Here is a 17605-nt window from a genome sequence, read left to right on the forward strand (position 1 = left end):
GACATGGATGCAACTGGAAACCATCATTCTCAGCAAACTATCGCAAGAACAGAAAACCAAACACCGCATGTTCTCACTCATAGGTGGGAATTGAACAATGAGATCACTTGGACACAGGAAGAGGAACATCACACACCGGGGCCTGTTGGGAGGTGAGGGGAGCGGGGAGGAATAGCATTAGGAGATATACCTAATGTTAATGGCGAGTTAATGGGTGCAGCACACCAACATACCACATGTATACATAGGTAACAAACCTGCATATTGTGCACATGTACCCTAGAACTTAAAGTATAATAAAAAAGAAAAAAGAAAAAGAATCAGATGGAAAAAAATCACACTATTAAACTGAACTGACATATACAGAACTTTCACCCAACAAAAGCAGAATACACATAGTTCTCAAGTGCACATGGAACATTACCCAGAATAGAACGTATTTTATGCCACAAAATAAGTGTTAAACTTTTGAATATTGAAATCACCCACAAAGTATATTTTTAATCACAGTGAAATAAAACTAGAAATCAGTAACAGAACAAAACTTTTTAAAAACCCAAATATGTGAAAATTAAACACACTTACAAGTTAATGTGTCAAAGAGGAAACCACAAGGTAAATTATAAAATATTTAGAGAGTAATAAAAATAAAATCACAGAATCCCATAACTGATGAGACACTAAGAGTGACATTAGCAAAATTGTGAACTAGGAATCACTAAGTTCATATTTCCCCACAGAAACATCAAAGATAAAAACAGACACGTTTTTATAAATGTCCTGCAAAGGCCTTACACTTTCACTTAGGGATAATCACCAGACTCAGAGAAGGTAAAGTTAAGTGGTGATGAAGTACACCAGCACAGAGACAATCTGGTGAATATTCCCTACCTCCCTGCTATTTTGTCACTCAAATAAACCTCTATCAAAGTATTAGCTGATGAGCTAAAGGCATAGAGACTTTGGTGATTACATGCAATAAGAAATAATCTTTGCAAAATAACTGGAAAAGCCTTAGAAATTTGGCGACTACAAATTTTAATAATCAAAATAAACAGCAAACCTTGGGTGGAGGGGGAAAATTTAATTTCTGGAGTTATCCCATTCTAATCATAAAATGCCTAATTTTCAACCAAAAGTCACAAGGCATGCAAAGAAACAAGATATCATGGCTCATTCAAAGCAACAAAATAAATAGAAATTTTACTTGAAGAAGTGAAAACATTGGACTTACTAGATAAAGGCTTTAGAACAATTGTTTTAAATATATACAAGGGGTTTAGGGGCAACATGGACAATAAACTAAAAGCTTTATATATATATACACACACACGCACACATACATGACTATATATACACACATATTCATAAGTATATATAGTTATATTTCTGTATATATGACAAAGTGAGAATATCAATAGATACCAAAATTATAAAAAGTAGCTAAAAAGAATTCTAGAGCTATACATTTTAATAAGTGAAACACAAAATTTACTACAGGGGTTCAACAGCAGTTTAAAACAAGCAGAAGACAAACCAGTAAACTTGAAGATGAGAAACAACCTATTAAATCTAAGGAATACATATAGAAACAAAATTAAGAAAATTAAATAGAGCCTAAGGGACGTGGGAGACACCATCAAACATTTGAGCCAACATGTGTATATACTAATATCAGACGAAATAGACTTATAATAAGCTGTTAGAAGAGTCAAAGAAGGACGTTACATAAGTTTAAGGGTTAATTCACCAAGAAAATATAACAACTATAAATATATATGCACCAAACAGGAAGCCCCAAAGTATATGAAGCAAACATGTGCATAATTAAGGGGAAATTAGTACTAAAATAACAGTTATATGAACAATTATAATAAAACAATACCTCACTTTCATTAATGGATAGAATAACCAGGAAAAACAACAAAGAGAGGACTTGAACAACACTATAAACCAATTGTACCTTACAGATATGTACAGAACACTGCATTCAACAACAGTAGAATATACCTTTTTCTCAAGCGTACATGCAACATTTTCTGGCATAGGTCATATGTTAAGTACAAAACAACTATTAATATATTTAAAAAATTTAAATCATATATGGTATCATTTGCAATCACAATGGAATGAAACTAATATCAATATTAGAAGAAAAACTGCAAAATTCATAAATACATGAAAATGCAACATCACACTAATAAAAATCCAAAGGGTTACAGAATAAAGGATACTTTAAGATGAATGAAAATTTTAAAAATGCCATAAGCTGTAGGATAACTGTACAATCAGTTCTTAAAGAGAAATTTATAGGTGTATATGCCTAAATTAAAAAAGAGAAAGTTTAAATTACAAAAGTTAGAGATGAATGGATGAATGCCACTAGCCCTATTGTACCATCCTGTAAAATTTCAGAAATCAGGTAGCCTTCTTTTATTATGTCCTGTGTCTCTATCAACTCTTTAATGCCAGCTGACAATATTTCTGCTGCTATAATCTGATCTCTATTTCTAGATTCAGCTAAGACAGCTGATTAAATACATGGATAATCACTCTATAGAGTGGTATTTCAGCTACACCCTTGGTATTCTCTCCGGAACATACTTTCTTATTTTCACACTGTAAACAAGTGGCTAAGACTCACGTTTGAATTTCCTTCTATTTATTTTTCTTCTCTTGCATTACACTATAAGCAGTAAGGAGAATCTTAACAGAATAAGTCCTGACCCTTATGCCTTCATTTAATTTTAATTAGCCCATTAAAAGCTCTCTATCCAAATACAGCCACGTCAAACGCTGGATCTTTAATATATGAATTCAGGGGAGACAAAATTCAGACCATAATAGAGATAAAGACACACACACACACTCACCACACACACAAATATTCAAAAAAAAGAAGAAAGTAATGGAGAAAATAAGGTATAAAAAAGTTACAAAATCTACAGGAAACAGCAAAATGTCCAAAATAAATCTTTTCTTGTTAATGATTACTTTAAAGGTAATTGGATTAGACTATCCAAAAAATGGCAGAGATTGACAGAATAAATTTTTTTTAAATTTTTTTCTCTGTCTTCTGTGTACAAGAGACTCCCTTTAGACCCAAGGGAAATGAATAAAGCAGATATTTCATGCAAAGAGTACAATAAGAAAATGAGATGATGAGTGTATAAACAAATTGTAATATACACATACAATGAACTGTTATTTTGCAGTAAAATGAACCACTGACACATGCTACAGTATAGATGAACTTCCAAAATATCATGCGATGTGAAAGAAGTCAGGCACAAAGTATCACAGTTTGTTTGAGTCCACTCATATGAAATAGTCAAAGTAAATAAATCTATAGAGGCAGAGTGCAGATTGGTTTTTCCAGGGGCTGAAAAGAGTGAGGAAGTGATGAGACACTGCTCAATGAGTAAGAGTTTTACTTTGGAGTGTTTTTGAAGCAGATACAGGTGATGGTTGCACAACACTGTGAATGCATTAAATACCCCTGAATTCTTAACTTTAAAATGTTGAAATTATGTTATGTAAACTTTATCTCAATAAATTACGTTTAAAAATGAGACAAAACCAGTATTTAGATGAAAATAAAATGGTAAATAAAGGAAAAGTGGTTAGAAGAATATGCTGGATCCAAAATTTATGATTAATATTATCCAGAATATGAGCTAAATCACTCTACATGGAAGCAACAGAAAAATGTGACAAATTCCCAATAGAAAAGATAGTAACAGGGACAAACCCCAGATGACACAGATGTTGCCATAAGCAGACAAGCCATTTATTTTAACTATGCTTGACTATATAAGGAAAATATGTCATACTGAATGAAGTGATAGAAAATTCAGCACACATAACAATTACAAAGGAACAAGCAGAAATTTCAGACCAAAAAATACACCTGACTTCAAACTATACTACAAGGCTACAGTAACCAAAACAGCATGGTACTGGTACCACAACAAAGATACAGACCAATGGAACAGAACAGAGGCCTAAGAAATAACACCACACTTCTACCACCGTCTGATCTTTGACAAACCTGACACACATAAGCAATGGGGAAAAGATTCCCTATTTAATAAATGGTGTTGGAAAAACTGGCTAGCCATATGCATAAAACTGAAACTGGACCCCTTCCTTACACCTTATACAAAAGTTAACTCAAGATGGATCAAAGACTTAAATGTAAGACCTAGGACCATAAAAATCCTGGAAAAAACCCTGGGCAATACCATTCAGTACACAGGCATGGGCAAAGACTTCATGTCTAAAACACCAAAAGCAATGGCAAAAAACGCCAAAATTGACAAATGGGATCTAGTTAAACTAAAGAGCTTCTGCACAGCAAAAGAAACTATCATCAGAGTGAACAGGCAACCTAGAGAGCAGGAGAAAATGTTTGCAATCTATCCATCTGACAAAGGACTAATATCCAGAATCTACGAAGATGTTAAACAAATTTACAAGAAAAAAACAAACAATCCCATCAAATAATGGGAAAAGGATATGAACAGACACTTCTCTAAAGAAGATGTTTATGCAGCCAACAAACATATGAAAAAAACCTCATCATCATTGGTCATTAGAGAAATGCAAATCAAAGCCACAATGAGATACCATCTCATTCCAGTTAGAATGATGATCATTAAAAAGTCAGGAAACAACAGATGCTGGAGATGATGTGGAGAAATAGGAATGCTTTTACACTATTGGTGGAAGTGCACATTAGTTTAACCATTGTAGAAGAGAGTGTGGCAATTCCTCAAGGATCTAGAACTAGAAATACCATTTGGCCCAGCAATCCCATTATTGGACATATACTCAAAAAATTATAAATCATTCAATAATAAGGACACATGCACAACTATGTTTACTGTGGCACTATTCACAACAGCAAAGACTTGGAACCAACCCAAATGTCCATCAATGATAGACTGGATTTAGAAAATGTGGCACATACACAGCATGGAATACTATGCAACCATAAAAAATATGAGTTCATGTCCTTTGCAGGGACATGAATGAAGCTGGAAACCATCATTCTCAGCAAACTATCACAAGATCAGAAAACTAAGCACCACATATTCTCACTCATAAATGGGAGATGAATGGTGGGAACACATGGACACAGGGAGGGGAACATCACACACTGGGGCCTATGGAGGCTGGGGGACTGGAGGAGGGATAGCATTGGGAGAAACACCTAATGTAGGTGACTGGTTGATAGATGCAGCAAACCACCATGGCACACATATACCTATGTGACAAAACTGCACGTTCTGCACATATAACCCAGAACTTAAAGTATAATAATAAAAAAAAATAAATTTTAAAAAGAATTGGATGGGGTAACAGCATAATGGAGATCACAAAAAAGTGTCAATGAATTTAAAGATATATCAATAAAAAGTATCCAATCAGAAAAACATTTTTAAAAGATTAAATAAAATAACCTTAAGATTCTGTAGACAAATTCAAAGAGTCTTATGTGCATATGCTCAAAGACATAGAAGAGGAGAAAGAGAATGAGACAGAAAATATTTGGAAAAAGAATGATGTAATATTTCCTTCTACCATACACACATACTAATTTGAGATCGATCATAGAACAAAATGTTAACCTTAAAATTATATGTTTTTAAAAGACAACATTAAAAAACATTTTTTGACTTGAGATAAGCAAAGGTTTACAGAGGGGACACTGAAACTAAAGAAAACAACTAGAATTATTCAAAACTGAAAACTTCAGAGTCTCATTAAGAAAATGGACGGGCAAGCCATAGATGAGAAGAGAATATTCACAAAACATGTGTAGAATGCAGATTTCCCTGATGTATAAATGATGTTTGCAATTCAATAATGGAGACAAGCAACTCATCACACATGGGGAACATTTTTGAATATATTCCTCACAAAAGAAGGCCTAGAATAAATCATTAAACACATAAAACGTGCTTAACATTATTAGGCATAAGGAAAATGCAAATTAAGTTCACAATGACATATCTCTACATAAGCACCAGAATGACGAAAATTAAAAGAATATACGTACAAATATTAACAAGACTGATACCATCAAATGCTGTCAAGGATATGAACATATAAAAACTTGTGTTCACAGAAATACTTGTTCAGAGCAGCTTTATATATAATCATGAAAAATTGGACACACCCTAGGTGCCTATCAATTAGAACATAAATAATGAACTGTGGTGTAATCTCACAATAGAATATGACAGGAAAAAATAAAGAAATATTTTTCCACTTGACACTATAAATGAGTCTCAAAAATATGCAAAGTACAAATATGCATTGTATGATTCACTTTATATAAAGTTCTAAAATAGACAAAATTAATCTATAGTGGAAGAAAAATCATAACGTTGTCTCTCAGATTCAATGGCAGGGACTCAGAAAATACATAAGGGAATTTCTGGGGCAAAAATAATGCTTTATATCTTGATCAGCGTTTGATTTACAGTGATACTTGCATTTATCAAAACTTATTTAATATATCAAAACTCATTTCATAACTTCAAGAGTCCTGTACTTCATTCTATATCAATTTTACCTCAACAACAACTATATGTAAAATATATATATAATTATTAATGTCTAGTTAATAATACACTTGCTAAAGTATTTAGGGGAATTGTACTTGTGCCATTTACTTTGAAATGCATCAATAAATGAGATGAATTGATGAATGGTTAAAGATAGACAGACTGATAAAGAAATGTTAATGGTAGAATTTAGGTGGTAAGTATATGGATGTTAACTTTGATGTATGTTTTAACCTTGATATTTATTTGAATATTTTCATAATAAAATACTGGAATAATAACCAGAAGGAAAAATACCTTATGCTGATATGAAGAACTGTAAGAATGTTGCACAGAACGACTCTAATATTACCAACGGAGAGAAATCATTGACTCTAAAATACGTTTTATCACCATCATACATTTTTATAACGATGAAGGTGTACAACTGTATAATTCCTATGTAACTGCTTGTTTTAGAAGTATGAAGATTTAGTCACCATATGTCATTTATCGTAAGGACATAAGAAAATAACTTGGCATTTGTTGGGCAATTGCATTTCAATCAAATTGATGTGTACTCAAGTGATTAATTCTAGTGTTATTATTATAGTGAGGACACAGAGGTCTGTTCGAACATGCTCATATTGGCGTAATGGAATTTTTACCAAAAAATGTCAGTTTTCCCCCTACCAGCTCTAATCCCTAAGCTATTTTTTCTCCATCTTTCTTATGACTGTGTTTTTAAACTTACAGTTGCATTTAATTTATATTGCAAAATGAATATAAATATAAATTTTTAAATAAAGACTATGTACAATTTTGGGATAGAGTAATATCAAATTGAGTGTAAGAGCACTATTTACCTAAGGTTAAAAATCATTCATTTGGGAGGCAAGAGAACTCTGTTTTATATCTGCCGCTAACTGGTTGTGTGACCTTGTGTAACTGGTTGTGTGATTTGTATTCAATGCAATTTAAACCCATGATGACAAACATGTACTTAATAACCAGAATGGTCCCGTTGCCTCCTCCAAATCTCAGTTTTCTACTTAGATTTTGATTAAATGATTTCTCAGATATTTACTCATTTTGAGTCTCATATTTGCCTTCTGTAAAACAAATACAGTTTAACCAAGTTTTTGTCTAGTAGTATTCCAGGCACTGTGCTAAGTGTTCTGTGAGTAAAGGTAAAAGGAATAGGGTAGTCCCCTTTACAGAGTTCACAGACTAATTGAGAAACAGGCATGAGATCTGTAAACCACTGTTATATACTAGTAGGTACCATGGGTGAGCAGCTTAGAAAAAGAACACATGACCCAGTCTGGTTATAGAAATCAGGGAAGTTTCTCTTCTCTCCATATCTGAGTTGAGTCTAAAAGAATGAGAAAGGGTTAGCTTCATACTAGGTGGGGAAAAAAGTGCCTTAGAAAAAAGCTGGGAACTGTTGCTAAGGACTGAGTGTGAAACTGAGGGAGAAAAGGCTGAGAAAGAAGCAGCGAGAGGACTCTTCCGCATGTACCTCTATGAAAGTGGATGACTGACACTACTCCTGGCCTGATCTACAAAGGCAGAAATTTGATTATGTTAAAATTTGGTTAAGAAATAGAATATAGACTTTAGTCCATGGTGTGATTTGCTGAATATATGAACCTCTGATGCACCCCTGAGGTTATTAGCAAAATATTTCTTTACCATTAGGTAAAGAAAGGTCAGATGCATTTATCCACAGCACTAGCAATGGATTAGTAACTGACTGCCACCAGAGGCCAGAAAATCAGCAGGCTTCAATAATGAATCAAAGCAACAGTAACAGAAACTGCAGCAGCAGCAATTGCTTACTATATATTGAGGACCAAAGGGAAATATGCATTGTACTCAGTGTTTAAAAATACAGTCATTCCTCCATACCTAGGATCACCCTCTGATTCCAAAATGGGCAGATGGTCATTCTCTGATACAAAATGGCATAGTATTTGCATATAACCTATATACACCCTTACATATACTTTAAATCACCTCTAGAATACTTATAATTCTTAATACAATGTAAATGCTATGTAAATAGTTGTTATGCTATATTGTTTGGAAATTGATGAGAAAAAAAAGTATGTATGAGTTTAGTACAGGCATGCTTTTTTTCCCAATATTTTCAATCCCCAGTTGGTTGAATCCATAGATGCAGAACCCATGGGTGCAAAGGGCTGACTGTATGCCATTTCAATGAATCCTCACCCTCCTATGAGATTGAAACGACCTTTTATTTATTTTCACTTTACAGATAAGAACATTAAAACACAGTGAAGATAACATAATTTGATAAAGATTCCATAACTAGTTAACCTGAGCTAAAGTTGTCTGTTTTGACTTTCAAAGTTATTTCCACTCTGAAACTCAACATAGTCTTCCAATCCCAGCTTGTCATCAAGATCACTGGGGAAAGGTTGAAAGAAAACCAGGTTTCCAAACCCTTGCCCAAGATTTACAAAGTCAGAATTTGTGCTCTGGGACCTTAGTAGTTGCAATTTTTAAAGAACTCTATAATTTTGATGATCAACCTGGTTTGGAAATGACTGGCCAATTTTAATTCAAGCTAAATGTAATCCATTAAAAGGTATGAAAGATTTAAGTTAACATTGTATGTGGAAACTGGAGCATTAGGAAGGATAATAAATTAAGCAAAATGGGCCCCCACAATCTCAACAAGCATTTGGATCATATCTGAAACATGTTCAAAATGTATAGACCAAGTGATGACATTCTCGAATTACCAAAGCTGTTATTTAAAAAAAAAAAAAAAATGTAATGCTGATGTTCCATGAAGTGTACTTTGAATGGCAAGTTCAGAGACTGTTAACCTATTAAAGACAGGGATCTTTTCATTTCAATTAATTGAGTATATACCTAGCACAAGGCAACAGGTGTTTTTTGTTGTTGTTGTTGTTGTTGTTTTGGTTTTTTTGTTTTCTGTTTTTTTTGTTGTGCTGTTGTTATTGTTGTTTTTTGAGACAGAGTCTTGCTCTGTCGGCCATGCCGGAGTGCAGTGGCACTATCTCGGCTCACTGCAACCGCCGCCTGCCGGGCTCAAGCAATTCTCCTGCCTCAGTCTCCCGAGAAGCTGGGATTACAGGTGCCTGCCACCACGCCCGGCTAATTTTTGTATTTTTAGTAGAGACGGAGTTTCACCATGTTGGCCAGGCTGGTCTCTAACTCCTGACCTCAGGTAAACTGAATGCCTCAACCTCCAAAAGTGCTGGGATTACAGGCGTGAGCCACTGTGCCTGGCCAGGTGTTTTTATACATTTATTGGATAAATGACTCTCCCTGCTCCTCCAGGAAGAATTCCTGCATCTGATTAAGACCTTTTGTTTGTACTTTCCCTAAAATCTGTGTATATAGATATGCACTTACAATAGTATATAGAAGTGGAGCTTTTGCTTCTTTGTTCCTTATTTCTTTTCATGGATAAGTTACTTGAGGGTAAGGTTTATATCATTTTCTAGATGTATTCTCAGTACTGAGGACAGAATGTAAAAGGCACTCAGAAAATGTGTTTTTTTTTAAATAAATGATTTGTAAAAGCAAAACCTGCTTTTTCTCCCCCAAAGTGGGAACTGATCTCCCACTGACACGTAGTTCCCTAAATCCATGCATGATCACATATTCTCAGGAGAGGGGAGGAAGAGGTACATATTAAAGTACCCATATTAAAGACAAAAGAGAAATGGGTGTCTGGGAAATGATACCTTGGCACAGAAATTCACGTGCAGCTTCATCCTTAGATCAGACACGGAGAGCAAAGGACTGAGCAAATGAGGAAATGTCTCCCCAGTACTAGACTTAATACATCAGCAGTTGTCATTTTCAACTGGTGTTTCTTGTCGTGAAGGGCAGCCGCTCTGACAGGCCAGAATTAGTTTGGCCACTGTCAAGGTCATTGTCCATTCTCAGATCTGGCACTGAGTCTAGAGTCTGGCAAGCCTGGCTTCTCAAAGTGGATTAGGTGGGCTCTGGGAGGTGTGCTTTGGCTGCACTCCCAATTCTCATACCTAAAGACTGGTGATGTTCTCTGAGGACGGCTGCCTCTTCAGTCTCTCTTTGGATCTGAGTCAAGCTCCCTGACCTTAGGCCTGTACACTATTTCAGACACTGCAATTGCCTATGCCTGCCCTGCTACAGCAATAAGCTGTGTGTCATCATCATCGTAAGTATATTCTGGCAGGAAATACATAAGTTAACCTGAGGCTAAGGCCCAGAATCAGAAAATGAGTTATAGAAGACAAAAACAAAAACAATCAATGAATGGATGGATGGCTGAATGAATGAATGAACCTCTTTTAAAACACATGGATAATTACATGAAATCCCATCTCTGTTTCCCTCTGCCAGTTCCTTAAAATTGCTTAAATTAATAAAATTTATATGTAAAAATGGGGTTATATTAAAAGGCAGCCTAAGTCTTTTCTAGAAAAATCAATGAACTAGTTATACAACCCAGGGGAAATAACTATCTTTGCAGGCCTTTTGGCCCGTCTTAGTTTCTGTTTGAACTCCCTAGGCTTTCTCACCTCAAAAGAGGTAGTTGGATGCAGCGAAGAAAGAAAAGGGGTAGTAATATAAATTTGAAAGTGAATTTCAAAATCCAGTGTAAGAAAAGGGGAGATGGTCTGACTGGCCTAGAGAGGTGAACAGTAGTTCAGAGGTACTCTTTATTTATTCTATCCCTTATTAGATTTGTGTATTTCACTGTTAAATACACTCTCATGGTGGAATGTGGAAAGAAGTGAGACAGTGGTCAGAGTGCTTGTGGCTTTGTGGCTGGTGGCTCTTCTGTCTTATTCTCTCCCACCCTTCTCTCTTCCTCTATTCACATTCACATACGTATCTGCATCTATCCATATATACCTAGATTTAGGAATACATCTACAGATACATATTTATATGTGTAATATATAAATGATCTATAAAAAATAGGTAGGTATATTGATATATTGTAAACTAACAGCAAATTTTTGTAAGCTGGAATAGGATATTCAGCAGGCCAGCAGCCCAAAGGGCTCCACCAGGAAAGCCCTGTTGTCTGGCTTCTGTGATAACCTCAACGTTAATCTGGACCACTCCTAGTGTCCTTCATGGGCCACTCCTAGCGTCCACTTTTAAGTGGCAGGGTTATGAACGTAAAAAGGACTTTCTAAACCTTCCTGAAATGTCTCCTTCAGGGAGCCCATCACCAGGGACGCCAGGAACAGCTTCCAACAGGGCCCAGGAGAGGCCGCCGGAAAGACCCCTTCCCTCTCAGAGAGACTCCTCAGGAGACAATTCCAGACTCTGACCTGGGAAGAAAAGAACTTCTCTCCACTAGGCTTCCAGCTGCTACTGCTTCTGAAAATATAGTCCTCTGAGACCCTCCCCATTCCCAGCTTCCAACCACAGGGATGAGAAGTTAGACTGGGAATGACCCTAAGGGCTCTCTGCCCAGTTTTCTGGAGGAGGAGAATGGAGTGGCAGGTACTTGCCTCGGGATGGGGATACCATGGCTGGCAGCGCGGACCAGAGCCCAGCCTGCCCCCCAGCTCCTTGGGCCCCGTTTCCTTCGCATCCGGCACACCCACCCTCCTCGCGAGGGCAGCTTCCCCAGCACACGCCCCAGCACCACTTTCCTCTGACGTCCGCCTCCTGAGCTCTGACGATCGCCCCCGCCGGCCGCCCTTATAAAGGGGACTTTTCCCAATACTCGATCGATTGCCACCTCGCCCTGCGCCGCGCGCTCTCCGCCGGCGCCCACACCTGTCAACTCTGCGGGCTCCCAGGTTCTTGGAGACGCCGGGTGAGGAGCCGCCCTGACTGACTGGCCCCCCTCCGCACTGCACCCTTGCCCCACCCCGCACCCTCCCTTTCTTCACCCTCGCACCCACACCCCTCACGGTTCCAGGGGGCGGCGGCCCCGGGCGGACCGCTTTCGCGTGCAGCTACCACTCCAGGTAGGAGCTTAGCGGGCATTCCTGCGCCTAGGGGCCCGCACCCTCGGGAACGCCTTGGGCACCGAGCCCGGGCGGTTTTAGAGGGGAGGGACGCGGCGTTTTTGCCTCTCGGTGGGATGCAAGGGAGGGTTTGTTGTCTGGCACAGCTGCTGTCAGGGTGCAAGAGGCTACAAAGTCTGGGCGCAGGAGATGGGTAGAAGGGGCCGAGGAAGGGCCGCAGGGGGCCGGGAGAGCATCGGGCTGCCGCGGAGAGGAACTTGCCTGCTTGGTAGCTCACAAAGGCAGAGACGACCCAGCCCGCGGGCCGTTCTTTTGCCTCCTTTAAATTCCAAAAAGGCTGATTCTTTTCCCCAAAGGCTCTTCACCCACCTGCATGCACAAATATCAGAGTTTCCCCCAGAAACTTGTGTTTGACAGTTTGGGTTCAGGGAACAGCCGTGGTCACAAAGGTAAAAAATAAATAAATAAATAAAAGAGAACAAGAATTTCAGAAGGTGAATGCTTTCGAACTTGACGTTTGTCTTCTAAGAGTCTTGATTTTAGTGTCTTTGATCCTTCTGTTGTGCTTTTAGGCAATTGGGTTTAAAAAGCAACAACAACAACAACGACAACAACAAAAAACCTTTTCCTGTATGTACCATTAATGGGGGGTGATGAATTGAATGAAGGATATTGGGCGAAGAAGATCAAGAGAGTGGACCCTTTAAACAAAAACATACTTAGTTGCTATAGTAACTTGAACTACAGAAACTTGTTGAAAATGTGGAGTTTGATGTGTTTTTGAAATGAAATTTTCTAAAGATTTTTTTTCAGATATTTTTATATCAGATTACTACTGAAGCCATTCTCTGAAGCTGTTTGAAAGGACAGATAAAAGAATTAATAAATTAATGGATATTTTAAAATTTTGAGAATAGTCATTTATAAAACACTTAAAGTGAATGAATAATTCTAGAAGAGTAACTTAGTTCCAAAACACCAATACAGCCCTACTCTTTGTAAACGATTTGACAGTTACTGTGTGAAGATACACACAAGGTTAATTTTAAATTTAAAGTATGTATGAAACACACAAGGATTATGATTCCATTTGTTAAACTACATTTCCATTTTTTTTTTCTGTTTCTTGCAAACTCAAAGCAATGTTAAATTGTTAAATAAAAGTAGGATAATGTAGTGGACACTTATTGGTAACTGCCCATTTTACATGTGGTTTCAGCATTGTACTCTTTCTGTGAGTGGCACAGGGTCTCTCGAGATCCAGCTGGTTTACTCCTGGCTGCCTACGTGTGCATAGTGCTTGACTGATTTATAATGCATTCCTGTATTTTCTTCAGAAGTCTTAATGAAGTAGCCAGCTGCAGAAGAATCTGGATCATTAGATAAAAATGGCTTTCCATGTGGAAGGACTGATAGCTATCATCGTGTTCTACCTTCTAATTTTGCTGGTTGGAATATGGGCTGCCTGGAGAACCAAAAACAGTGGCAGCGCAGAAGAGCGCAGCGAAGCCATCATCGTTGGTGGCCGAGATATTGGTTTATTGGTTGGTGGATTTACCATGACAGGTACGTTCAGACGCCGCCGGCTCCATGCAGTCCTCCCTTCCTTAGCATCTGTGAGTGTGCAGCGTGCGGCTTCAGAGTGACAAAGCAAATGTTGCTCTTTGTCCTTTAGGGATTCTTTATGTTCACTAGTTATATATATTTTAAAATAATTTTCTATTCATTTAAAACCTAAAAATAAATTGGTTTCGACTCAGTAGTACTTGAACAAAAATGATTTGATAATATATCACTGGAGTGAAGAGTCATGAAACAAATCTTGGCTCTCTGGGCTGTTGAGTGGGTGGAAACAGAGTGGAAACAAAGAGGTAGGGGAATGGGAAGCTGTCCTAGTATTACAAGCTATGTATCCGCTAATTAATGTGATAGGCAGCATCTCAACGTGTCCAGTAATACGTGCATAGAGTTGTGACTTTGAGGTTTAAATGATAAGTGTCAATGAATACCAACTAGTGATGGTTTTTAATCTGCATAAATAAATGTGGGGGTGATAATATTTCCAATTGAGTGATTCCCTGTTTTGAAACCGAATTCTTTCATTTAATAACTAATTCCTCACAGGAAGACAATCACATGTTATGACTCCACAGCACTAATAAAGAAATGTCATGAACCTTGTTATAAAAGGGAAAACCTAGGGCGTGTCCTCATAGGAATCCCCAGGCCACCATCTGTAGTCATTTGTCATTCAAACCTTCTTTATGGTTAGACGGAGCTGATATTCTTTCTTACTTTGCACTAAGGTGGTTCTGTTTAAAGGGTGATTTGTTTCTTTTCTATATTCTTGGTCATTGAAAATAATTCTGAAAAACATCAACTTAAAATTAAATGTTTAATATTTAATACGGTTGCACTAACAACACATATTTCATTATAGAGTCTTAGTGGAGTTTTTAAACATTTGCAACATAGCAGGAACTCTTGAGTGTTCACTGGAAAAATATCCCATGGGGAATTATATCAAGTGATGTCCAATTTCAGTCTCGAAGTGTAATTTTAAAATGATTCACCCTGTGTATCAGGCAGTTTACCAAACCAGTCTGGGAAGAGGTCATCCATGTTCCGAACCCCTTGACTTTGGCCATCTGAAACCTACAGTGTCCTCTGTGAGCCATCAGTTTTATCTTTCAGACATTGACATTTTATCTTTGTTTAACTCTTCACCCACTGTACGTGAATTCATTTGGTCTTTATAACAGCACTATGATGGCACTCTGGGGTTAAGTGAAGATCCCGGGTTACAAGGTTAACAAGGACCAAGGCTGCAGCCAGAACCAAACACAGGTCTCCGGTGGCCATGCTGGCGACCACCCCATGCTGTGCCACGTGCAGCCCTGTAACTAGTTTCACTTTCTTTCTTTCAAAAGGTGCGCAGTTTGTAAGCACTGTAGAAAGAATAAGAAAGCTGCTATATGTCAAAATATGTTGTTTATTGAAAATAATTATAGCCCTCTATTATTCTCATTTAATATTCTGTTCAATATGGTCATAAAAATAATATTTTATAATTTGATTTTACCATTTAGAAGGGTTTTTTCCAACCTAATAAGCTATTAAAAGATACAGAAATATTTGAATGATGCTATTTTTTATAAAGGGCCATGGTCTTCCTCAGTTTGTAAAACTTTTTTTTTCTTTCTCAGAACTCAAAATAACCTTGGTCAATATCATAATTCATTTAAAATCTGAACCATACTACCTAACCTTGTCAGATTGATTGACTTGGATATATTTTATAAAGAATAGAGATTTAAAAAAATGTTGATTCTTTTAAAAGTGAGTATAGTTTAAGAGTTTGTGTTCTCACTTATGGATCTGACACAAAATATACAAACATGGAGAGCAAATGCTGTTACAGAAGAGACTAAATTCATTTAAAAGGGGGACTTTTAAATCTTAGTAAGTAGTCAAGCCCTCACTTCTATATCACAATAGTTGCAATGATTCAGGCACTAATTTTCTTTTTGGACAAGGGACAGTAAACTTACACAATGACAAATGATCACTAATGAGTTTTGTACTTGGAAGACCATCAGACCATTTACTTTATGCAGTGAAGCATTGATGCGTTAGCAATTCCAGTTACCTAGTAGAAAGATAAAGTCTCAAGTTTTCTGCCTGTAAGAATTTATTTCTTCAGGTCATGGTTACACACATAGTGAAAAAAAAAAAAAAGCCATTTAAAAAATTTCAGCAGGGCTTAGAATAAGAAAACAAATAATGCCATTTGTTATTTGTTAACACTGGGTGTAAAAGCTACTGCAAAGGTGGGAGTGATTGCTAAATATGTATTTGGCTCCAGGATTTTGTATATAAACTTTTCATTTAAATGTACTTACAATTCCTTCTTTTTATGTCAACCCTAAGACTCCCTCTTCTTTGCTTTGTATTAGATTAAAAGCCAGATAAAGTTTGGCACAAACACAATAGAAACACATCCTAGGTAGTTTTGTATAGATATTATTTCATTTACCTACATTCTAACTGTGAGATTTTGGAAAATTCATCAGAGTTAAATTTTATTCCTAATGGGATGATGCAACCTATAATTCAGCCTCATATCTGATAAATTTTTATTACCAACCTGTGACCATCATAACTTTACACAAATTCTGCTTAAGGATTGTTTTGAATATTTCAACCATACTGTAACCTCAAAAAGGTATAAACTGCAAAGTTTAGTGTTCTCTTCAACATTAGTTTTTCAGCAAGGATTCAATATTATACTGTTTCCTCAGAGAAAATGGTACTAGTATTACATTGTCTATTCGGAGAAAAATATTAATCTGTAGCTCATGCTTGGCTCAAACCAGTCAAGTCAAAACTTATTTTCTTTGGTTCTTTGACCTCCTTCCCTCAGCTGTTATGCTACAGAAATTTTATTTATCTGAATAAGGTATTTTTCATTACTTATTGTCAAATAGTAAATACCTTACTAAAAGATCCATATTAAAATATAGAATTGCAGGTATGTACACAGTTCACATTTTACATTCTTCTGAGTGCTAGGTAGTCTAGGCCTTAAGGTAACATTTTAACTCACTTTGGACACCTTGTAGTAGATGTGTCATCTCGATCCTCTCTTCACTCCTAATAATTTAAGGTAGTAAGTGCAACTTAGTGGTGATGGAGATAAGATTTGCAAGCTCCGATATCCGCAGAGTGTTCAAGAAAGACTCTATTTCTATTAGTGAGAAGCACATTTCCACATACGTACACCTACCTACATACATGTATGTGTTCACACATACATGTACACACACACACCACTCCCTGAGGACAGTATGGATCACGAGGTCAGGATATCAAGACCATCCTGGCTAACATGGTGAAACCCCATCTCTACTAAAAATACAAAAAACTAGCCGGACGTGGTGGCGGGCGCCTGTAGTCCCAGCTACTCCGAGGCTGAGGCGGGAGAATGGCGTGAACCTGGGAGGCAGAGCTTGCAGTGAGCCGAAATTGTGCCACTGCACTCCAGCCTGGGCGACACAGCAAGACTCCGTC

At 37.1% G+C, this 17605-nt stretch overlaps 1 protein-coding gene across 4 annotated transcripts in view; it reads left to right on the plus strand.

The window, feature by feature from the left end:
* Positions 1-12284: 12284 nt before the first annotated feature.
* The window catches only part of SLC5A7 (solute carrier family 5 (sodium/choline cotransporter), member 7), a 28230-nt gene continuing 22909 nt past the window's right edge, over positions 12285-17605 (plus strand). For 2 of the 4 annotated variants that reach the window (XM_011952688.1, XM_011952685.1), the window contains exons 1-2: positions 12285-12535; positions 13873-14101. Coding sequence is in view for 2 of the 4 variants with exons in the window: in XM_011952685.1 (XP_011808075.1) it covers positions 13924-14101 (178 nt within the window). In the remaining 2 variants the exon portion in view is untranslated. The remainder of the gene's footprint in view (positions 12536-13872; positions 14102-17605) is intronic. The other 2 variants (XM_011952686.1, XM_011952687.1) reach the window with 2 other exon arrangements.

The sequence above is a fragment of the Colobus angolensis genome, unplaced genomic scaffold, assembly GCF_000951035.1.
Source record: "Colobus angolensis palliatus isolate OR3802 unplaced genomic scaffold, Cang.pa_1.0 Scaffold344, whole genome shotgun sequence".
NCBI classification, from domain to species: domain Eukaryota; kingdom Metazoa; phylum Chordata; class Mammalia; order Primates; family Cercopithecidae; genus Colobus; species Colobus angolensis.